We start from the raw sequence: 25987 nt of genomic DNA, 5'->3' as shown, positions 1-25987 counted from the left end.
GTTTCCTGTGAAGACTCTCATGCTGAAATACATATTTCCTTTTGTCTCAGGACTTCATCATTACCTCTCCTTTTAGTGTTTATAATAGCCTGGTTTAGGCAATCTGTTCAACTTGCTAATCTCCACAAATTCTCTTTCAGGTTACATCTTTGCTCTAGTCCACAGCATGACTACAGCCCATGCAGACAGTGCTAGATGAGTTGTGCAGAACAGCCTCTCCTCAGATTTGTTTCAGTCTTGCTATGACCTGCCTTAGCTTTACAGCTCAGTGAAATCACCAGCATTCTGGGGTTTAAAGGTTTACTTTGGAAATCCTTTCCACTCAGCAGGTGGACATCTTAATATGAGTGGGTGTGCTGTAATTAGCACTGAAATTCCCTTCTGAACATTCTTCCCTACAAAATGCTCCTCTTTTAGCCTCTAAATGTTTTTCTATTCCAGTGCTCTTTCTCAAGACACAGGGGTTTTGCTTGATTGCTGTAAATGGTAAAATCTGTAACTTTATATATAAGTGTTGGGGTATGAATGTCTTTGCTAAATGTTTAAGGTTTGGTTGGAGTTTATTGTATGAACGTGAAGAAAAAGAGCTGTGTATAATTTTTTAATGATTAATTCAAACAAGTCTAAGTGTGGCATATTCCGTAATTGCCAAAAATTAAAGTCAAGTTTAGATAGCATAGTTGCTATAATGCTAAGGGATTTGAATTAGCAGGACATGTACAGATCACTCAACAAAAAAAAAAGTAGTTTTTCTTTATCTCAGAGATAAATAGTTTTACTTATGGGATGAAGCAGTGTAAGAAAAGATATTGGGACCTTGGAAACAAGATCAAGAGTGAGGCAGAGAACTCAAAAAGAGGGAAAGACAGAATATCACTGTGCTCAAAGACTGCCCCTTGCCAAGCATCACAAAAATCTGACCTATGTATTGCATCAGCACAGATTTTAAAAGGTAGCTAACATTATGACCACTAATTACAATGACAGGCTAAGGTAATACGAATATTTCAGTCAAGCTGTACTTTGCAGATCAGAAATAATAATTCTCTTTGTATGTACATTATTGCACAACTGGGCAGGATGAACAAAGATGAAATGCATTTATAAAGTCAACTGATATACCCATAAAGGAGTAGGCTACCAAACCAGATTGGTCTGGTCTGGCTTGGCTATTTTCCATTACTACTCAAACCTGAATAAAATTTCTCTTTCTCAATAAAATGACTTCATTTTAATAGAACACAACACTTGGGGGAGGGGGAAGCAGCCCAACTCACAAAACTAATAAGTTTGGTGCCATGTTTAGAAGAAAAGTCAATATGCCAGAGTTGCATCAGTTCAGCATTACTATTCAGTCATTTTATGATTTGTTTTCATTTTTGTTATTGTGCCCTAAGTTTCCTTCTGACTGCTTTATTATTCCTATTACAATGAAATTGTAACTGTTATTAATATCACTGACATAAACAAGAATTAGTTAACACTGGCTAAAAAATACTGCTACATTCAATAAACCAAAACCTTTGTGTCCAAGAGAATCAGGACAAAGAGTTTTAGTTTAGCTGAACCATCCAGTTTTGATCTAGATTCAAACTCTTCCATAAGTCTAAAGATACCCCAACTGTTTTGTTTCAGGCCTGTCTCTGCAAGATAGTATTTATTATTTGGCTACTTCAAAATAAAATTAGTGTTTTCTTTGTTGTTGCTATCATCATTCAACTACAACTAGGTAAGAATTTCACTTCATTGCTTGATTCTCTAGCAAACCTCTTTCCCTAGGAATCTACTGTCAATGGAAGTTAGCACAGGAGGCCACCAGCTTCACATGAATTTACTGAAGGTTTTTTACTTCTTTCTGATTATAATGTGGGGTTATGGCTTCATCCCTAATAGCTCCTGAAAAGGAGAAAGTCAGGAGCTGTGTTTTCTGCTACAGGTTATTTTAGACCAGAATTTATGACAGGCATGTACAGAAACAAGTAAATCAACACATGAAGAACTCTTCTTCCTCTTCCGGACTTCTGAATTGAAAGATGGGATAGTCCCTCCAAAAATGTGACTGTCAAACTGCAGGCAAGTAACAAAGAAAGATTACCTTGGAGACAATTTACATCCACGCTGAAGGTATGCATTGAGTGTCCCAGTTGCTGCTAGCAACAGTCCAAGGTATGGAGGTGAAGGTTTCATAGGTCTTGAGGAAAATTCTGGGTGGAACTGAACCCCCACAAAATATGGGTGATCTACAAGATAGATGTCAAAGAAAATTACACTATATAGGAAGAAGATACCAGAAGAAGTTCAAGAAAAAAAAGTATATTGAGGATTTCAGACAGGTGTTCAGAAGCCAGATCACTACATGTGAATTTAAGGGTAAGGCAGTAGGAAACTTAACTTTTTTTCCACAAAAAGCTATTGACAACAGAGGCAGAAAGTTAGTAAGGCAAATTAAGGAAAAATCCTGTGATTTAAAAAAGCTGAATAATAAACCTGTACCAACAGGGTGTGGGGGGGAGGGGGCGAGGCACACAAAGGAACAGTCACAAAGTTACAATCACCATGTTATTTTCATCATAGTTTGGTTTCCAATATATATTTATGCATATATATTCAGAACAATGTGCTGCTTCATCTTCTCTTAAATCTTCAACTCTTGGTTTCTCACTCGGAGCACCCTTTTACTAGTGCCTTTGCTTCCCTTCTTTCTTCTTCAAAATTGTAAAAAAGAATGTTTTTGTAATCTTCCATGCTGAGCATCTGTTCCTTCTCTGAATATTGTTTTAACCACTTCTAGTGCCAGGACATTGGACAAAACTAGTTACAGACTTCCTCTGGTTCTACATTTTCCAAAATAATCCCAAACATTCAAGGAATTTCTCTGCAGCACAGAGTAGGTGGTAACAAGAAATCAGGGATTTTCTTCTAGGAAGATAAAACTATATAGTCTAGCATACTGTTCTTCTCTCTGCTGTTGTATCTTAAAGAGCAAATGGACCCTAGATTTATATCATAACTTCAATGACAAAGCACTAAATAGTTCCAAAACCTAAAAGCTTTGCCTTAAGCTATCTGGTATACTGTTATTTCTGTGCTTCTGCTCCAACCTACCCTATTCCTTATGATGACTGTTTTTCTTTAGTAAACAGAGTCTCCTTGCAGCCCATTATGAAATAATTCCAGGTTTTACTGCTGCTTTTCTTCTTTTCACAGTAACACGCAATTTAAAGATTCTGCCTGATTTATTTCATGATGTTCTCTGTAGAAGTTGTTTGATGCAGGGCAAAGTAGCCTCCCAACACCAGCATGTGTAAGAGAGGCAATCTGTCAGGAACAAACTAACCCAAGAACACCAATGACTATTAGTAGTTTAAGAATTCACATGTATCCTTTGCTCTCAGATTACTCTCTATGGTGCAGCTGCTTGACATTCCAAGTAGGTGTCTATATATCAAACCTGGTTCAAAATTACAACATACCATGGAGTATATAAAATGAATTCTCAGGTGTATCATGCAACAAACAGCACTCCATAGGCTAATAACGTATTCTTATGATGAATTTTTGTTTCTATATATGGAGTTTATCTTGACCAATGGCAATTAGGGGTCACATAAGAACAGAAAAGGAAAAAAAATCTTGTAGAGTAGCCTGCATCTTCAGGTGCCTGATACTTATCTAGCCAACAGTGACTTAAGAGCAAGGAGTTAACCAAATATACATGCAAAATCAAAAGGATGGTTTTGAAAAACTACTCTGTGTACCAGTGAAAAAATATATGCAGTGTAGGTCCTTTTTATTTCAGAATCTTTTAGAAAAGACATCGTCTTAATTAACAAAGTAGTCCAAATCTACTAAACTTCCAAAGTGTCACTCATCTCTCTGAATCACTTCCATGTAAGAAAGGAGCTTGCTTTGTAGTTAATTTTCACACTGTTTTTCAATGATTCTAACCAGCGGGTAACTGGAAGAGACACAAAGTAACTGGAAGGCACCTTGGGAGGCCTCTATTCCTACCTTCTGATCAAAGCAGGGACAAGTTCAAAGGGAAATCAGGTTGCTGACAGTTTGTCTAGTCAAGCTCTGAAGGTCTCAATTGCAAGGATGAAGATTTCACAGCCTCTCTAGGTAACATACTCTAGTAATGGTTTATACTTTGGTTATATTGTATGTATACACATTTCACATACTCAAACAAACTGAACACATATTAGTTATTGGGACCTGACTAAGAATATTTGAGGGTCCTTAGGGAGCAGGGCAATGTCATTGTGAAGTTAGTTTTTATCTTTACAAAGCCAAGGCAATCATAAGAGGTCCCTGATGACTAGAAAAAGGCAGTTACCATGCCCTTCTCCAAGATAAAAAGAAGGATCCAAGGAACCACAGAACAGTTAGTCTAACCTCAGTTTATGTCAAGATTATGAAACAAATCTTCTTCCAAGGCATTTCCAGACACACGAAGGACAGGAAGAGAGTTTAGCACAAGCTAAAGAGAACAGTCTGTCTTTGGATGCAGGGAAAGCAGTAGCCTTCCTTAATTCAGACTTCAACAAGGCTTTTGATATGGTTTCCTAGCATCCAAGTTGGAAGTTGTGACTATGGGTAGACCACAAAATGGCCAGACTGCTGCATTCAAAGAGTAGTAGTATACTTGGAGATACCCCAAACTTGACTGATAAAACTCTTGACAACCTGACCTATATTTGAATGTAGCCCTGTGTGGAAGGAAGCACAGGGTTGGAGAGCTGACCTCCTAAATCACTGAATGATTCTACACAGCCAAATCCCCCTGAGCTAGAATTATGACCTTTTGGAAAAGGAGCATGATTGTCCCTGGTAATCAAATACATGCACAACCCTTACAAAGTGTTAAGACTTTTCCTAACACACTCTTAATTTTCACCCATTGTAATACAGAGATGGAGTCAGCAGTATCCCCCAACATGATCTTGGCTGTTATGACAGCTTAATACCGTGTCTACATGTCATTTAACAACCTATAGTTTATACAGTTTTAACATGCAAAAAGTACTACAAACAAGACACTCACTCTCCAGTTCAATAATTTCCATTCTGTTCCCCTCCGTATCATGGCCAACAAATTTCAAACCTTTCTCTTCAAAGCAGTGAGTCAATTCTGGGTTCACCTGAAATATTGAAAATAATAATAATTGTTATTCTTGGATTTAACAAACAGTAGTAGTTAATAGTAATTTAGCATGCATACAAGAATGAAAAGAATTGGGAAAGGACTGGGAACTCTTGCTTTCTTGTTTTAACAACTCTCCAGTATAAATTTGTAAAAGTGTGCATGCTTATTAAATAAAGAGATTAATCAGTAAGTTACTATGCAACATTCAAAAGACTAAAGCCAGAGTACCTTCTGCTTGCTGTCCTCCTGATTCTGAGCAGCTTGCATTCCTCCTTTTTCCAGTGGCCCACTAGACTAGGTGTAGAGACTAACCTCCCCTTTGAACACTGCATTTCAGTGGTTATGACACAAGCTGTGGTTCAGCTCCTCCTTCAAACTGAGGAGCTCTGCAGTGAGCTGTCTCATGCCCTCGATGATGCTCTAACCACTCAGTTAACATTCCAACTTTGAGCACATTTACCACCATTACATTCTCCCCCCATGTTTTAAGGAAACAACATTGTCTGAATCAGCTACAGCATGCACACATCCCATACTTCAGGCCCTTCTTGAGACACTGATGGAGTGAGGCCCCTTCTGAACTACCTCAGAAATAACTCTAGGAGTCCACTCCGTGTCCTCATGACAGTATTTTGAAAGTATTTGGACACCTTTTCCCACATGTTCACAAACAGAGGAGCGGACACATAACAAGGGACATACACAACTGGATGGTAGGAAGCAAGTGATGTGAATTGGCCTCTGAGTTGTAGATGTCTGAAGTCTGCCTACATTTAGACCATGAAAGAATACGCACTACCTAAACATAATCTAAGCCTTTAGCCAAACTGGCTAGTGCATTTAAGGATTACAAGCCTTTACCTTCCAAGTGTTTCACAAGAAACCAAGCCAGGTGATCTCTGATACAGCTCTCCAAAACCATTTTGCTAGACACTGCATCTTCTCACACCCAGAAACAGTACCTGACATTATTCCCCTCTGTTGAACACTTCCAAGAACACCTCTGCAATACTGTGTCTACACTCAGGCTCCTCAATACAAGAAAGAGATTGAAAAAATATTGAGAGCTCATAGGAAGTCCAGTCAGAATGGTTAGAGGCTGGGCCATGTGCAACATGGGAGGAGAGACTGGACGAGCTGGATTTCAGCCTAGGAAAGAGAAAGCCAAGAGTGGATCTCATGGCTGACTTCAACTATCTAATGGGACAGACTCTGCTCAGAGATGCACAGCACATAACTGAGACTAAAAAGACAAACTGCTCAAGGAATTCTCCTGTTAGATACAAGGGCGTTGGAACAAATTGTCAAAAGATGTTGCAGAAACTCTCTCGTGAAAGAGATTCAAAATAAGATGGAACAAAATCCTGAGTGGCATGATCTAATTTTAAAGTTGGCTCAACTCCAACAGGGAGCTGGACCAAAAGACTTCGAAAGGATCCTTCCAATCTAAATTATACCATCTGACCACTACTAAATTTTGGCTTATGCTTATGTAAGAAAACTCCCATCAGCTTTTTTCTGCCTACCAAGAGAAACACAGTTTGCTCAAGTTTTAACTTTTGAGCATAAAGTACATTAGCAGTGCTTACCTCATATCGATGCCTGTGTCGCTCCTCTACAAATGCTTCATCACCATAAAGCTTCCCTGAATATACAACAAAAAATAAATTTATGCTAATGTGTTGCTTTAATAGTTGTTACAACTATTTCTTGTAATTTAAACCTCAAAAAAGTCATATGTAAAACATAACAAGAAACTATTCATCTCACTCCAGCTTTCTGTCTTTGCTGAGTGATGACTAGATTCTTTTAATTTAGCATTACCTGAGTTTATTCAGGATTCCTATTTCTATTGACCAGAAATACCTTAGGCAGACTAGAGACTAAAGGACACACTTAAACTAATTTAAATTGTAAAGCTCAAAATAAAATTAAAAAATGTTTGAGCGAAAAAGCAATATAAAATCCCCTCAGGGTTTTACAACAGTGGTACAGAAAACGTGCAGGGAAGGAAAGCTTTTAGTAGCATCTGTTCCATTTTAATAGATTATGCATGGCAGCTGGCGTAATACCTCCAAAGAACAAACAGAGAATATTGCTTTTTTCTGTTTTCCTGATCTCATTACCCAAATGACTCTTGCAGTCCTCTGTGTAATCTGGAACACTCCAGATTTCACAGCAATAAGGAATAAGTTAGAAGTATGCAGTAAACCAGATTATAATCATATCTCTCACTTACAATCAAGGCTGAGACTTTGCTCTCAATTTACCCCAAGGTCATCAGAATTACTACCTTGCTGAGGGGTTGGTACAAGAACTAGACTGCCAAGAACATTTCCAAAAACTGTAGAATGATAGTATTGTAATTTTATAAGAAGTGGTGCATACATTAATTTTAAAGAACCATCTCTTAAAAACCATTACTTTCATTCAAGTTGTAAAGCATTAGAAAGTCAAATCAGGTTTCCTGAGTAAAATACCAGAGTTTTTTATGGTTCTTTGATAAATATTGTCATCTAAACAGTTCATAATACTGGTCAAGAGTTACAACATTTGTTAATTTTTATTAACTTTTCTAAGTGTTTGGGCCGTAGAACAACTTCTGCATATCTATATCACACCTAGGCAAAGTATCACCCAAGTCAGCGAGAACACCAGCATGAGCATTCTCTAGAAAGGCAGATTTTTCATAAAATGCACACATGTATTACACTTTGGTCTCCTGCTGAAGTAGGTGTCATTTTAAAAAAGTTCAGAAGGATGCATTCCATAAGTTCAACATAACTAAATATAGTAATAGCTCAGATCAATGTCAGGCGCAGGGCAATATAAGAAATATGGTCATAACGTAATCAATGAACAAGAAACTACTTTTTTCACATTTACAGTATCATTTATATTAGTCCTGTATAATGGGTTGATTAATATGAGACAAGTATTACTTCAATTTTCCAAAATTAGACTGTTTCCAGGGCTGGGCTAGGCCTAGGGCAGTGCTGGGTCAGAGACTGGTGTTAAGGAGGGCCTGGCTACTAGAGAACGTTGTCAAGACAAGGTAAGGACTAAGGCAGCAAGGCCATAAGACATTTAAGGCTGAGGTGCACTGGCAACTCTAGGGAAGTGACATTTAGGTCTGGGAAGAGGGTAAGGGGCAAGAGTTTGGGTTAGTTCTACCAAAAAGCTTCAGGGGTAGGATAAGAAGCCCCAGCTCACACATCTTATCAGCTCATAAAGAAAATAGGAAGAAAGCACTCTGATTTTCCCAAAAAAATAATGAATTACACTACCATGAAATGTATTTCAGTTATCTCAACATTGTCCTCATTGTTTATTTAAAGCACCGGACTCTAACTGACAGCTTCACTGGGAATTACAGATGTCTCCCATTTCTTTTTTACATTCCAGTCCTCAGTAAATGTATATGGGAACAGGATCAGAATGAATGAGCTCAGGGAAGTTGTCACCCAACAGCTTGCTTGAGCTTATAGTCCTTTAAAAAAATGTGCTTTGACACTTTTGCTTTCCATGTTACAGAGCTCCAATTCAAAGGGCAAGTCATAACAGCAGAAAAATTACTTACTTAAAACAGAATTTTCTGTTTTGAAAACAGTCCTCCTCTTCCCCAGTCTCATCGTTCCCCCCATATCTCCAGGATTGTGTTCTGGCATGTCAATAACCTGTAGAAAAAAGTTGTTCAGACATAGTTTCATCCACCAGATAAAAAAACCCCCAAACAACAATTGCCTAACAGGTTGCATAGATTTGTAAAAGGCAACTTTATATAGTTTTCCACCAAGCATTCCCAATTATTAATTCTCTTTGTTTTTCGTAATGCTTTGTTCTTCAATAATGGCACTGTAATAGAGTGAGTATATTAACTAATTGGTGAAAGACTTTTTCATTTAATGTTAAGATCAACAAAAGCAATTTACTAATCTCTTAATTTAATTTTGAGGTGGAAAAAACACCTTTCTTTTAAAAAATATACCAAAATGTTACCAATAGGATAATTCTGCCCAAAGCTATTCTTTGTGCTATGGGATTATATAAATTCATAGACCAAAAATATCCACCAAGTGATAAAGACACCATCTCTGAAAAATGAAGTCCCTCAAACACACAGTGTTAGAGGCTGAAAGATTATAGTTGGTAAATATTTCTGTACACTCAGCCATTTCTTATGTATTAGTCTTCATATGCAATGTTCTTTCCTATGCTAAGAGCCAAAAACAGTTGTCTTATCAAGTGAGAAGGTGACCTCTTTTTTGGAAAGTGGAAAGAAGTGGAGGGCATGCAATAGCAGAGTGAAGACACTTGTAACAAGACTATAATTTAGTAAAAGCAGAGTATGAAAAGAGGTGACTCCAATATGTATGTGCTAATTCAGATTACATATGTATCTGATTTATCACAGGGAAATGGAAAAGCCTACCCCCCAATTCACCTCTACTAAAGGGTTTCTCAGATTGCTAAAGAATTCACAAAATACTTTGTATGAAGTAAGAATATGCTATTTAACACAACATTTAAAGAAGAGAATATACAAATACTGGGTTTGAGGACCAAAGCAGATGGGTTGAATGAATGCTGTGCGGGTCAAGTGAAACTCAGGACAGTGGGACTCAGGGCATTTGAGAAACCACAGCTTAGCAGAAGGAGTGCGCTTAGTTTTGCTCAGTTTGAAAAATCTTGCAGGGTCTCACAATCAAGTTTAGAGGAGGTCTGTCTCAGAGAACAGTAAAACAGTTCAAAATTGCAGAAATGTGAGCTGAAGCTTTGACCTACGTATTTGTATTCACATATACACAGTCAGGGAGGAATGTAATTGACAAAGAAAGGTTCTACAAATACAAATATTCACATATATGGGTAATCTGGAATTGGATTTTTATTAACCTTAATTTGCCCTCTGGGACTAATGAAAACAATTTCTGATGATACACTTCACAAAGTGAAGTTATTCAATTTAGGAGAGATGGTAGAAAGTGCTTAGCCTTTGGCCTTGTGCCAATGCATTTCAGCTGTGTAATTATCTCTGTATAACCTTATACCTTCAAAATGTTATTTATAAGCTATATACTCATTATAAAATGTAATGAGCATGAGTTGTGATCAAACCAGTGGGATATTACAAATCTTCTAATTACCTCTCAGATCACAAAGGTGAGTACTATGAAGCACATTCAGCTAAAAAAAAAAACCCCATGAATTCAAAAAATAAAAAAAGCATTCATTCAGTTCTTCTTACTTTAAAAAAATATTAATCAACTGATTTTATTTCCTTCCCTTTATTTTTGCTTTTTTCCTGAAGCAGTGGTCGCAAAAGAATGTGTACATCAGACTGTGTGTCTATGTCAAACACTCCGACCCTCTGAAATCAAACACAAGTTTTCCTTGAGGTGTTATTTACTTACCTACACCCATACTACAGATAACCTCAAAGATGTGCTACTAGCTCTTGTTAAAAGAAGATGAAGTGGTAAAAGCAGTTATTGAGTATTTCAAGTATATGCTTCTCTTCCAATTACAAAATTTTCACTTTAAGGGCTGTTTAATGTATATTTGCAGTTGACAAGAAAAGCAGTGAGGTGGGTTTCTTTGTTTGTTAGTTTGAGTTTTCTTAAGTTTGGAAGCTAATGTCAAGATTAGACATTTCTTCACTCCCTGGGAATGCAAGCATTCCAAGGAAGTTCGTACAGCTGAATGCTGTCCTCCACCATCAGTTTTAGATTTTAATTCCTAAAAATTTGAGGCATGATGTTTTGGTCTAATTTTGCTAACTGCATAATGGTAATACCCAGCTGTCTGGGGTTCACCCCTTCTCTTGCTCAGGAAAAAAAAAAAAGAAAAAGAAAGTCACTATTTTCACCTTTCAGTATTTGCTGTACTAAGATATTCTATCAAAACACTTCAAAGTGTAATGCCATAAACAGAAGGAAACATGGTGATACGATAAAGTGAATGGGACAATAACTTCTTGAAGGACATTGCTCAGCTCTTTAAACTCCTCAGTCAAAACACTGGCTCCAAATGAAGTAGACCTGTCTATGCAGTCCTTAGCAGATTTCACCAGTTTACTGCACTTAAATGCATTCAGAAACATCAATTAACATATATATGGTTCATTAAGTAGAGCATATCAGTTTAAACAGGTTATGGCCATACTCTCAGCTCTTCCTTCTTTTAGTGGGCAAAAAAACAAAGACTGAATTCATGTGAGCCTCACTAAAGCCCTAGATAACGGTCTGGAATGAAAACACAGTTGCATCTGCTCTGCTGAGGGCTTTTGTCGCCCTTCAGATCAGAACCTGACATGAGGTTGCAAGCCCTATAAAAATTCCACTGGAGAAATGGCCTTTCAGGGAAGATTCAGATGAGTTTCAACATCAACTAACTGTGTGTGTTTTCATCTTTTCATCTTCCCCCAAATTGTTAGATTTACAATAGTAAGAAATAGACAAGGCTTGAAACAATAATTTTTGTATTTGTCAGGTGAGGAAAGGAGCTACTTATGAAATAATACCTCAGACCTACTGTGACTCTGGATCTTCCTTTTTGATACACTCTGTGGCTTCGATGAACTTCAGCAACTATTACAGCACATCCCTCAGTGTTTGTATATCACACAAATTTCACTGCAACAAAGTCTGCGCAAGAAGTTTTGACACCAAAGTGGCACTGCTGCTCTACAGCCCAAGAACAGTAGGAGAATCAGAAAGGCAACTCATATCAATGAGATTTTTTGACATATTTTACAGAACTTATTTGATCAGAAAAACATAAACTTTCAAGTTGTGGTTATCTTGAACAACTATGAAACTGAGTAGATTTTTCAAAGAGCTTATGCTTCCTGACACAGAATAAATCTGCTCTTACTATGCATTATTCTTACTATTCTTTGAAAACTGCCAACACTGCAGGGACTTTACAGAGACCATGTCTTACACCAGACAGCCAACATGAAATAAATAATGAATTACTGTAACATAACACAAAGCACGTTCTAAAAATAAAACAGTCTGATCAGTATTAAATCATGTTACTGATTAATAGTGACTTCAACTACCCATGAACAGCGATCTTCTTTCAAAAATCTACTGCTTGGATTGTTTCATTGTTGTTAGAAAACATATAAAAGCTAATTAGAAAACCGTTCAAGCCCTGACATTGAACATAGAGCAACCAAGGCCCTGAAAGCCCCACACCTATCATTTTAGCAATCATCCCAGGACCATTACATTTTATCTTTGTTTTGCCTCATGTCCTGCAATGCCATTTTGAGAAATACATCTACCCTTTGGCAGAAGGAAGGTGGAGAGTGAGGGGTGTCTGGTTGGGTTTTCTTTGCAGGCTTCTTTTTTTGGGAGTGGGGGAAGGAGGGGAGCATTAGTTGGTTTGAACAACTCATTGGTAAGACAGCTTTGAAAACATGGTTTTACGAGGGTTTTTTCTTTTGTCTTTTTACTCTGCCCTTGACTGGTGAGCAAAAGATTTGTGACTGCTGAAATAAATTGCTACACATGTAAGTTCTGATCAAAGCATCAGGAGATGCCGAGACCCTAAAGATTAACTGAACACTGAAAAGAGACTCTAAGACACTTGGCGCATAAGAGATGTGCACAGGGAAAGCTGACAGTGCGAGCGGGAATACGGTGACAAGTAATGATGAATACCAACCCCTGCTGAACATGACTATGAAAAAAAAAAATCCAGCAACATAAACTGTCAAGGACTCGACCCAAACTTAAGGAACTTATCCTGTTATGGGCTCTTCCATCATTTCTCTGCAGGATTAGTCAGTACTTGTTATATTTGATCTGATCAATCAATCACAAGTTTATCAGTAAACAGACCCAGACACTTACAAATAGGATGTTTATACTAAGATTTTAGAAACAATAGTACAAATATTTTAAAGAAAAAGTTGACAGATGCAACACTAAGAGCTGTACTGAGAACTTCCAACTTGGCAAGTAAACCAAAAAGATACACTTTCCCTTTTCATTAATAAAACAGGTTTTAACATTTTCAATTACTGAAAGAGGGTACAAGGATTACATCTGTCTGAATCCCTTGCTCCCCTTTCCCCCAGAGATATCCTAGTACCAAGCAAACCCCATCAATGCCCAGCTACTTAAAGCATTCAAGCCCTCTAGGACTGAATCAGTTGTCACAAAACCACTTACAGATTTCAGACTACTCAGAGCTCCATTACTCTGACTGAAGTAATGTTTGTTTTTAAAAAGATGTCCACCATCATGTATAAGATCAAAGAAACCATCAGTAGCTGATTCATGCAGTTATATACTGATATGAGTAACTAGCTTGAAAAGTTCTGTCCTCTACTATCTTCACTAAACTATAGCACAGTATATAAACATTCCAGCAAACAGTAGCTGAAATTTCTTAAACTCTTAAAATCCCATTGTCAACTACTTTCCAATTTGGGTAACTCTCTTTTCCAGAGATTTGTTGTTTCCTATTTTAGAATTAAGTAACTTCCCTACAGCATTTATTTCATTCAAGTCTGAAAGTTCTCTAAGAAGGATTTTGCCTGAATAAGTAGAATTTCTGGTACAGAATGTTTTGCAGCATTTTCTCCAGAAAAAGTCATAAAGGGTGTGACATCCTTTTCTAACAGTGCTTGTTCACTCACAAGTATAGTGCAGTGGGCACGGGCCCGGCCCGGCCCTGGGACACGTGCGTCGCGTTGGCACGGCCCGGCCCCGGGCACTGGGGCCTGGCCCCGGGCGTGGAAAGGAGCGAGAGAATAGGAGCTTCGCCTGTGTGGACAGTACCATTGTGGGAGTTGAGAGGGGAGCCCCGGAACACACAGAAGAGAAGGACAACTCTAAACCCGGGCAGATGGAGCTCGTCAGCCCTGTAAGGCCATCCATCTAAGAGAAGGTCACTCTAAACAAACCTACGTCCTGAGGACCTCACTGCCACCGTCCGAGCTCGCTCGGCCCCGGCAGATGAACCTTAGGATTAAAGGGTGGGCTCAGTTCAGCACACACTGTGTCTCACCTAAAAAATCCACTGCGCAGGCTCGAAGGCCTTACCCACATTTGCAAAGCCCTGTATCACCAGCGTGCTTGTAACAAATGTGGGTAAAGACCTTTCCCTAACCTTCGTTCGTGAAGACTGGCCATGACAGTGCAGTGAACTGAGGAAGTTAAAGGAGATGTTGATACACAAACTCCATATAGATATTACTTAACACCATTTTAAGAACTTATTCTAGTTATTCCAAACACATGACCCAGAATCAACTTGAAGAGTTAATCAAGTAGAAAGTTTCAGTGTTAGCAAAAGGAACAGGGTAAGACAGTGCTGGCTACAGAAATACACTGGAGTGCCAGTCATGCTATGCCATGGAGGCATAATCCCGGAGGGCAGGATTTGCCACACTCTTGACTAACTAAAAAGAAAGTGGAAGACTGTTCTCAGGCTTTGGATTGCTCCAGCTCACATTATAATTAATGACCGTAACTGAATTTCAGAAAGATCAGCACATCTGTAGCTAGGAGAAATCCTTCTTTCTACCACATAGATCTTTTAAAAAATCAGAACTCTGTCACCACCTTTGAAGGGGAAATCTCCAACTGAAATTGTTAGTAGGTGAAATTCTGCCCTTACCAAACGCACTTAAATCCACATCAGGTATTCCAGAAGTAGGAAGGCATGAAGCAAGTCCGTGTCTCTGAGCATCCTAAAGCAGAGGGAAGAACTAAAAGAATGAGAAAGAGCCTGGTGCTCACTTCATCAAACATCCCAGCCACAAAGGTGGGACAGGGATAATCAAACACTTATGGCCTGAGACTGTTTAAACAGTAGTATGCTTGATGGTCTCTGACTCAGAGAACTATTACATCCAAGCCCCATTAGATAAGCATTGCAAAGTAGCCAAGGAGGCATGAGATTGTCCTTAGCAGAGATAAAGCACCGCAGATGTTTCATCCTCAAAATGCTCTAGTGTTCTGTACTTGCTCTGCCCTGAGTTATGCATGAGCAAGCATATGTTGCAGTCGTTTCTCATTCATTAACGTGGCAGTGCTAGTTCGAATCACTTTGTTATCAGTTATCTCCGCCTTCAGCAAGCAAGGCGGAAGGAAAATTGTTTCCTTCAAGGAAAGTAAGCAGGAAAACTGCTTACTTCAAGGGGTCACTACTCCAGACCTTCACTGAGAATTACTGGTATCAGCTTTCTGACAATGCTCAGTACCATGATCTGCACTATTCTACAACAAAACATCCGTTCATCTGCCATAAAAATCAGTATCCTCAAAAGGAGGATGAGGAGAATTAGTTTTTCATCCCATTTCCCTAAAGTAATCAGACCACCACCAGGCTTGTGAGTAAGAAAGACTGCCTGGATTACAACCACAGATCTGTCTCACAGAATGGTGTCACCAATCATCCTGACGTTCTGTTCACCTTCCAGATCTGCCCAGTGATGATCTGGTACTTGATAAACACGGATGCAGAAACTGAGTCATTTCTTTTAGAAAGCAAGAAAGCAGGTAGCAAATAGAAAATTATAGATTGCTCTATTTTAATTTTTATTCTAGTTAGAAGGTACTTTTGTTGTAGCGCAAAACTTTCCAGCTAACTGCAGAGCTGAGAAGGAATCCCTGGACAAGTCCTAGGTCAGCTGAAAGACTTCTTTTAAGTAACCTCTCTCACATGCTAATCAGCAAACCACAGCCATTGGTTTCTAATTATTTTTTGCAAGTTCTCCTCCTTTTTCAGACCTGTCAAGAGAGGGGTAGAGGCACTTTTGCCATAAATTTACTGAAATTGTGTGTACACATGCTAAAACATAAAAGTTGCAGCAATGGAAATAAAATACAACTATGGACTAATTATTTTATTTATTGAATATGGAAAGGCATCCCATCAAAAGAATAGCTATTTGAATAGAAAAAAAAGTAAGGTACTTTGAAGTTGAAAAAGAGACAAAGTTTTCAAGTAAGAGTTCCATTCACAGAAGAAAGAAAGAAGTGAAAATGCTATCTAGAGCTTGAAATCCATGTCAGTTTTAAGAATACAAATCTAAATATATCTATATTTTTTGTGGTTTAACCTCTGTCTTCAGAGAAATTACTTTATTCTCTTTTCGATTTACCCTGATAAATAATTTTAACATTATCGGACAACACGTGCTTGACTGAGATTAATAACTTCTAGCAGTTGAGATGATTTCACCAACTAGTTTTAGATTTAGTTACTGTACATCTGATTAAGATTTCATTAAATTGAGGTTTTAAACTTAAGGACAAAACTATACAATCACATTGGTTGATACTGACACAAGAAAATGCCTTGTTTAGAATCTGGAGTAAACAAATGAAACAGAAATAAAGGATTCTATCTCCATAAGGATTTCTCTGCTACAGATATGTAAGAAGCAGCCCAGTACCAGTCAATCCAATTAGGATATCATGCTTCCTATTATGCCCAAAGATCAGGGGCAGACCATAAACTTTAATGGTTGATTGATCACTTTTTGAAGTGAACACAAGAATTTAAAATCTGACATTTCTACATTAAAAAGAGAATTTTCTATTAGCTGGGCTACACTGGTATCTCTGATAGGTGAACATTTTATGAAAAGCAGCTGAATAGAAGGAAAAATGATACACTTAAAAAAAAATTCCCTAATGTTTAAGTCTTAACTTCAAAGAACAAAAACACATAATACAATCCAAGATCCCAAGGAAAGACAAAGTAGTGAGAAAATATCTTTAAATGTTTTAAAGACACTGCTAAGCAAGCATGTTAAATGGCTACAAGGTATTTTGCAGGTTGTGTATCTTTGAAAAAAAATCCCACTAAAGTTGTAGACAACTGCATGCAGTTGTGAAAGTAAATGTTTCTCTATAGCTAGTGCCAAAATCTTGTGCCAATTTGATTCTTTTAACAAGCAGCTGAATCCACTCTGCAAAACTACACAAAAGCAACCAGCTCACGCCAACCACTGTAACCTTTAACTGAAGCAATCTGTTCTGATGCACAAGTCTATTTTCTTTTCAACTCTTCTTTTACATTTAAGCTGTAACTTAGTAAAAATGAAAATAGATGTGGATAATAAAGAAAGGTAGATAATGAAGGCTAGAGTAATTTTCATACTAATTTACAGTATAGTCATGCTTCTTCCTACTTCCACCTCATTCTTTTCTTTGTTCTCATTTTTGCCTGGTTTTGGAAGGCAAGCAAGGATCACCTTTACTGTTTAAATAGAGATTCATATCCACCATGTAGATATCTTGAAATATTTCATATGCACCTTTGTATTGTCCTCCTTCTCTCTTCCTCTTTGAAAGCTTTTGGTTTGGTTAAACTCCTGATTAAATGTCATGCCAGTTCCCTCACCTTTACTACTTATTCCCCTTAACAAGGCTATCAAATGAAATTAAGTCGACCACTGCATTACTTAGTAGTTCCCCCATTTCATTTACTAATTTGAAACATTCTAGTAATGCTAATCTTATGGACTAAGAGAACAGACATACTATAACAGAGAATTTCTAGGCAGAAAGCCTCTGGCACAATCACTGTAATGTTAATTACTACTCTTGTCTTCCATGGCATGCCTAAGACAATAAAAGTACCCTGGCCTATCTGATCTTTCATGCCTGCAACTTTTCCTAAATTACAAAGAACAATCTGAATGCTGGATATCTCAATAGGCATACAGAATGGACACCTAGAAAGCTCTCCAGCAAAAAGCAATGGGATTTTCTTTCCCCCATGAATTCAATAGCAGCAGTGGAGAATGACTCACGGAAGTATTCTCCTCCCTTCCCTACACATACATCATAACATTTCTCATTCCAGCTGGAGAACTAGAAGAACTAAAGCAAGTGCCAGATATCATATAAGGGTAATCGAGGCACTGATTTCTAATTCTAAGATTTCCTAAATCTTATGGTTTTCTATTGTAAACTATATCAGAACAAACAACAACAACAAAAGAGAGCACAGGATGATAATTACAATGATACATACAACTTTGACCACTTAGATTATCTTGCAAAAAACTAGGTTGGCATCTTCATTACTATCTATCCAATCCAGTACACATCAGCTTCAGAAACCCAAAATGATTTATATTATTATTGCAGAAGAGATTAATTACCTTGATTACCTCTGCCAGCCATTTCAGGGATACTTTGAGTCACATGCCCTACATTACAATTAATAGTTTCCTGCTTCCACTCAGAGAAGCTTCAGTTGGGCAAAGACCATCTTGCCTGGAAGAACCTTAATTCTGGTAAAAGACTTATGACCTACAATCCAATTTTTTTTAATTTTTTTTTTTTTTATTTCACAGAGAAACCACATTGTCTTTACTTCTGAGCAGGATACTTTCTGTTTCACTTTGTCTGTTCTGCCTCCTCCAAAAACATTATTATGTCCAGATCATAATTTAATTCTGCGCTTCTTGAGATACCCCCCCCCGCCAGCAAATTAACTCTATCCCCTTCAACATCAAATTACAAGAATTCTTTGGAATTTTCTTTCCTTAATTATTTTTATAAGGTATCAGGGGTCAAGTTCAGACAGCGTTTAAAAAGACAACTGGCTTGCCCAGTTGTCCCCATTCTACCGACATCAGCAGAGCTCACATGCTGATCGCTTCCTCCCTCCACAAGGCACCAGTGAGCAGCACTAGGACGCCTGGATTCATGTATGAGGTCCAGAGTTAGCACGACAATACAGACATACTTGTGCAGTTGTTTGCTAACTGATCATAAAACCAGAGCTGCAAACCTACATACTCATTTTCAGGGATGAACACGGTACACACTTTTAAAAGATAAACCAATAGGAAGAGCTACACATGAGGAAGTAGGAAGAAAGAAGCAGAGAGGATGTGTGTGTGCATACAGAGAACCATTAGCAAAAAGGTCAGAGAAGAGGAGAAATGGAGGAGAAATGGTGAAAGCCTACAGGAAATATTTTACCAGTATCGTTTCTAAGAAAGTAACATCTAAAGAATCATCAACTTTACACTACCACAGATCAAGTAGTCATTTAATTAGCATGACACCAGCTGGACACACCCAGCAAAATTTGAGACACCCGCTGTGAAAAGTGTGGGTGGCCGGGTACAGATTAATTCAACAGATAATGCAGTGATCCACTCAAATGCTACAAATGTTTACCAAGCAATGAAAAGATATTGCCACACAGCAAAATTCTAGGCTGTGTCACCACCCGGCACAGTGGCACACAACACACAACTGGCACAGCTGCTACATCTTGTACAGAGCAACACACAGCAGCTACAACCTCGCAGAGGAAAAGTAATCAGTGGTGACTATACAAAATGCATTTTTATCCCTCACCTGTACCTCTAACTGTTTGTCTGCAATGGCAGAACGAAAAGTCAGAGAGCACGAGAAATAATTTTTAGCTAAAAAGCACATGTCTACAGGGAATCATGGTCAAATCCACAGTAAATGCAGTTCTCTGTTCAGTGCCTAACTCCCCAGTATGGAACATCTTATTATCACATACAAGTCAAGGATGGGAGGCAAATTAATACAGATTTAACAGAAAATCTCATCAATAAAAAAGCTGGGGAATGGTCTGTATTTTTCTTCTTCACATTATTTTTTTCCATTACATTAATTTGATGAGGGGCAGAGTATTTATTAAAAATAAAACTTTAGCTAGTAGTTTTTCCTTTATTTTTAATAAAAATTAATGCTTCACAACATAATGAACAGGCCACTCACATCTCATATATCTCAGCCTCCAATACAACTATGCAACTGATTTGAATTCCCCATTTTTTTCTTGCCCACGCACTTTTAGGAGCATATTCAATTCCAGTGCTCACTTCTGGGTCTCTATAAAGCTGTTATGAAACGGGTGGAAGTCCTTAGCTTCTGCACAGACCCTTCTTTGCAGGTATCAAGCCACTTTACAAACACGTTTCATTACCTCTATTTGATATGAGAAAAATAAGGTAGATTATACAATTTGTTTAACCAAGCAGAACCAGGACTTTGTGACATCTAATCTTGTTCCTACACTTTAGAAACAAGGTAGTTAATGATATAGAAACCATGCATTCCCCTGGTGAGCTCCTAACATGGCCAGTGCTTTAATGCAAGTGGGTCATTTACAGAGGTAGGAGAAACTTCTATGGAAACGACTTTCATAATATTGGAAGTGATTTCATGTAGTTTTCAATATATGAACTGCAGTAATCTGTTGAATCAGAATTGTGCAGAAATATGTGAACAGGCAATCTATTTTATGTGCTCTAATTTTTAATTACTTTTTTTTAATACAAAATTTCTGCAAGCTTATTTGTGTGGGTGCTTTTTTGAGGCTGGTGGGTGGGAGAAGGTGTTCTGGAGGTGCTAATATTCAGTGATATAATCACAGCATTGAGGGATCTGGACAACCCCCTTCCAAATTTATTTTGTTTCATTAATCAGAATTACAGTTTTAACTTCCTAAACAGGACAATGGTGAGGAACTAGTTAACCACAGTGCTTCCAAATTAGTCCCTGTGTGTGGGAATCACCCCACATAACTTCAGCTGGGTAAATTTCAGATAGGTAATTTAAGGGAATCAGTTGAGTGTTCCTCTCTGTAGGGACAAGAGTACATACAGAGGCAAATACATTCCAGCTGGAGAATCACACCAAAACATGTGGCAGCTTGAAATGTTCATCTAAGCCATGAGATAAGAGTGCTGTTCTCTTGCACAAAGTGTTGTTTTGCTTGCACAAAAACAGTTTTTTTAATATCCCTTTCACACCCATTCTTTGCCAACACTACATATACCACCCCAGACCATCCCTAGTTCACTCTGAAGTAACACACTATTCAAATATATTGCAGTATTACAAAGGCAGACTTGGGCATAGAGTCCTCTATTAAATAAATGTTCTCTGCTTGTTAAACCAGACATGGACAGATACTCACCAACATCCACTTCATCCAGAAAAATGTTTTGTACATAGCATAAATATCCTTATTTGATTTACAATTAAATTACACATAATTCCTTATGCAAGTACTGGAAAGGTCAAAATCTTTTTGAAAATGTAACATGTAACTCTATTTAGAAAAATCCTTCTTTACTAAGAAAACCTTAAGAGAGAAAAAAAGTAGCAGGTTATTAACAGCAAGAAGGCACCCTTCATAAAAACTAAATCTATGTTCAACTGAAGATAAAGAAACACAAATATTTTTAAGTTAAATATATAAATATCAAGTCGTTATCCCCCACTCCCCAAATATTTGAGAAGTAACTTGTAAAAGGCATCAATAACTGAGACAATTATTTTCATTCATTTTCATTTAAAGAGAAAAATCTATCATTGTAAAGTTAATCAGTGCTACTTGTCACTTGAACTTCAGGTTTTGTTGAGTTTGCAAGGATGTGGTGGAATGAAGAAAATAAATTCACTGACAAAAGAATTATTAGAAACTTTTCCAGTTGTTTGCTTAAGTACTGGCGCTCTAATGCTCTCCAAGAAGACAGAGACAATTAAATGTCTCCTTACTTAAGTTTCAGCTCAGAAAATACAGGTAAAAATGAGTTAATTTGGGTGAGAAGGTGATAATATAAATATATTCACCACATAATGGTGCTAATGATACTGAGTTTCAAAAATGGTAATTTATTTGGTATTAGAGAATTCATATAATTTCTCTGTAGTATCACTCATAATTCTCCATTCACAGCAAGAGAAACAGCAAGACAACACAAACCTTGCAAGTACTCTGATTATCTCTACTTAAAATGGATTATTCTGAGAAAGATTAGAATATTTTTTTGCCACAAGACAAAAAAGTTTTGTACCAAGTCAAGCTGTGCAAGAAAGCACTGGTCACTGATCTGTGTTATTTGCAGACACAGCATATCTGCTGTGATTTGTCAAAACTAATTTTTCAGTTTACAAATTGAGCAATACTGAGGCTTTGGTACTTTTCCCAGACTTGGGCAACTGTTGGGCTTCCTTCTTATCAATGAAGACCAGTGTTAACAGTTTCATGGCAAGTTATATCTCTGATTCCTGCACAGGCTCTCTCTAATTAGCAAGGTCAAATGATAGTCTCAAAGGAAGCCATCACTAATTACATCTAAATTATCTTTTATCTGCAATGCAATAATCACCAAGTGTTTTCATACACATATTTTCATTATTTTCAAATGTATAATTCCAGATTCTTCATAGCTAGATATTAAGACTTTTTAAAACTAGGATCTGATGGACAACAGAAGGTGACTGTGCAGAGTGGATGAGAAAAATCAACTTTAGTAATGTCTCAGAGGAAAACCCTTGTTTCTCCTTTTAATGTTCTGACAGTTCTAACACCCAAAGGCCGCACAGCACACACAGGTATCTTGGGGTTACACAGGTCTGCTCTAAGCTGATACTAGCCTTAAGGCTGAGCTTCACATAGCATTTGGTGCACATCCTGACAAGCTAGAGATACTTACAACCTTCATATAAAATTCTCTCCACTCTTGATTCTGAAGGTCCAATTTGTTACAACTTAGCTGTGAACTCCTGTCTATTACAGGGGAAAAAAAAAAACCAAAACAAAAAAGCTAAGTCTTTTTGTTTTGAAGGGAAACTAGTCTCTAACCTAAAATAGATGAAGCTGGCTCCAAGGTGAATTCAACTTAATTGATAGTTGGTTTCCTCACTAGCACAATTGAGAAGTGAGTTATGACTGACATGGATAATTTGTTAATTTCAGTTTACAACAAAATGCAAATTTACTTCTTCGAAGTTCTGGTTTACAGATGTTTATAAATTGCTCATTTGATGCATTTGTGTAAACTGAGAACTTCCAAACTACTACTGCTGTTACTTATTGAACTTATTATAGTTTGGTTTTGATTTAGTAATCAAAATAGGTAATGAGAAAATCTAAAATTAAGCTATGTATACAAGCAATATCCTTTCTGGACTACAATTTTTGTTAAGTAACAACAGGTTTATTTCTTTCAATAGGCCATAGTCACTTATAAAATAGATTGCTCTATACTGTTAGATAGACAACAGCTACTTCTCTCATAAGCCTCATTAGTTCCCTCTGATTTCATCTTTGGTTTTCCCTCATGTTCCACATTAACTCTTGACTTGGTCAAAAGAGAAGACGGGAGACTTCTCTAGCAGCCTTTTGCTTCCATTGTCCCAAATTCTCATATCAGAGAGAACTGAAAGTTATTCATGGTCATTTTGACAGTGTTCCTTTGGAAATAATTTAGCAAACATCTATTATATTTAGATAATGATACATCAGAATGCTAACAGATGAGTGATTTCTATGCCAAAGGTAAAGCCATTACCCTGTAGCATCATTTTTTTTATATTTCACACTGATAATGAATACTACTAATAATCTGACTTTACATGGCATGGCTCAGTTTCAGACTTCTGGAGCTCAAATGATGCACATAAGCACATCTTTTTCTGAATCAAAGAGAGAGCTCCAAGGTTCTTACCACGACGTGATTTATTTCTCTGCCTCCCCATTTTGTGCTGCTGAGTCTGACCAGGCCAGCAAGGCTTGACCCATCTACACAATGCTGACGGTAAAAAAATTGAACAGAGAGATTCAGAGGCTTCTACCAAAGAAGCCTGGCAAAATGACCTCCATTTCCTTCTTCCTAAGAGCACCTCTCATGGTTGGTGCTGTTTTCCCCAAACTTATCTGTTCCTGGAGGAATGCAGGTGGTCATTATCTAACACAAGAACCTTTAGTTCAGTATTCTGGCACTGTCTCAATAATTCCCTTCCACTTCAGCAGCAAGGTCAGCACAGCTGCAGCAGGTTCAGAGCAACCTAAAGGGTCACTGCAGCACAACTCTGATAAAAGACCTCGGTGCCTGATTTGTAGAGGCTTGAGCATTGTTAACTGACATCAGAATATTCATTCTATCAGCTCCTGCTGTTTAATCTAAAAAGCAAAATTGTTTCAGAGAGAGAAGCCAGAACCCGGGATTCTCTACCTTTCCCACATGCTCACAAAGAGAATCAGGACTATCCTATCATGTCACCATACCATCTCAAGCTGTAGGCTGCCCTTAAAAGAAAGCATCACTAACTCATACTGTATCAGCCCCCTGTCCATTAAATCATATTAAGTAAACTATAAGAATACATAATGGATTAGATCCTTCCAGATCAAGACAACGAGGTATGTCATTCCTGACTCATTACTAGAATTATTACATTGACAGACAGTAGTCCTGAACTTGCATGAAAAGAGACTATAGCTATTTCTAGGCAAGAAAAAAAGCTGAATAAAGGAGTTTCTTATTGGTATATTCACACTGTGAGATTTAGGCATCTCAGTGCCATGTAATTCCTGAATCATGTACCCATGTGGTTTATTAGGTGCACCTCTAGATCTCTTTTGAACAGTCCATCGGGTTGCATCATTGAGAGCAGAAAAAATGCTCTGAAAATGAACTACACACTCGATACTATCTCTCCTCATAGATTTTGTTTATAGGATGAAGAAAGGGTCTTAGATACAGCTGTGACATCTAGAGAGCCCAGGCATCTCCAGGGTCAAAGGACAGCTGAGAGAAGACTTAATATCAACACAGACAAAACAAACTTGCTAGTGTACCTTACTAATACTTCCTTTGCCCTACCTGAAACTCAACAAAAATCCCTCCTCCATAAATCCATACATGCTTTTCCAGAATGGAGATTTACACATTTTTGATCACTTTAAGCATTTCAAAAAACAAATCCAAGTTTAGTATGGAACAAAAGGTTTTAGGATTTTAGCTGCAAATTTCAGCCACAGCAGTAACAACTGTATTGCACTGCTGCACGAGTCAAGGTTCACAAAGCGGAACGATAAAACCTTCTATCGAGACACATTCTCCCTCAAAACTATCTTGTGCAATAAGGAATATCTACATCACAGAGAGTTTCAGCAAAATAATAGTTTGGCTGCCAGATGTGCCCGTATGGCAGCAACAGCTGACACATATAGCTACAATGAATAACACATCACCAATTTAAAGCTGACTACAAACAATGCATCTTATTAAATCATTCATCCCTGCAGCAGTCGCACCCAGTCCTGTTTAGGGAGACACCTTCAACATCTCATTAGGTATATGTCACAAGGGAGGGCCTGCAAGAGACTCTTGTCAGGATAACCCATATAGTTCAAGTGTAATTTGTGAGATGAGACAACCCTTTTACACGTCACCACTAGAGGTTTTACAAACAATGGCAATTTTAATATAAAGAATGCGTCAACTGTGACACATAAAGGATTTTACAACTCATCCCCAACTTCCATCTAACAGTTCCATCCCTCAAAGCAATGCCAGGTTCTCTACATTTGCTGTAGTTTAGTTTGCTGAACTTCTCACCCATAACTATTTGATTTTTTTCAGAAAGTTTATTCACTGGATGTTCCTGTTCTCTCCGTCAGTCCTTTGTGTCCTCCTACCCTAACAGTAAGAACCCAACTGGCAGCACTGAAAAGTTCTATCACAACTCCCCAATTTGCACTACAGAGCTAGTTCCCAACATCTGCCAATGTACAACTTGAAAAAAGTCCTATGTATTAGACTCTCAATATCTCAACTTTAAATCCTTTTCCTTTTTTCAAACAGGTCAAGAATGTCCGAAGATGACTGACTACAGTTGCAGCACTGATTCTCTGCAGAACTCACCAAAGCTCTTACAGCTGAAATGAACACACACCATGGCAGCAGCAGACACCTGCATCTCCACGGCTTCAGTTGCAATTATTTACAGTACAACTATTTAAAAAGAAATATTACTACCATTTTTGCATTGTATCCAACATTTAACTTCA

The 25987-nt window shown here is 37.7% G+C and overlaps 1 protein-coding gene across 2 annotated transcripts in view; it reads right to left on the bottom strand.

Moving 5' to 3' along the window:
* The window catches only part of CTPS2 (CTP synthase 2), a 62187-nt gene that overhangs the window by 9173 nt on the left and 27027 nt on the right, over positions 1 to 25987 (bottom strand). For both annotated transcript variants that reach the window (XM_018084258.3, XM_018084259.3), the window contains exons 13-16: positions 8730 to 8826; positions 6739 to 6794; positions 5048 to 5144; positions 2096 to 2240 (exon numbers count right to left, since the gene is read on the bottom strand). In XM_018084258.3, coding sequence (XP_017939747.1) covers positions 2096 to 2240; positions 5048 to 5144; positions 6739 to 6794; positions 8730 to 8826 — 395 coding nt within the window. The remainder of the gene's footprint in view (positions 1 to 2095; positions 2241 to 5047; positions 5145 to 6738; positions 6795 to 8729; positions 8827 to 25987) is intronic.

Source organism: Manacus vitellinus, unplaced genomic scaffold (genome assembly GCF_001715985.3).
Source record: "Manacus vitellinus isolate BGI_N305 unplaced genomic scaffold, ASM171598v3 scaffold_7_pilon, whole genome shotgun sequence".
NCBI lineage: Eukaryota > Metazoa > Chordata > Aves > Passeriformes > Pipridae > Manacus > Manacus vitellinus.
Note: the sequence above shows the minus strand (reverse complement) of the source record. Positions and strands in the feature narration are given on the sequence as shown.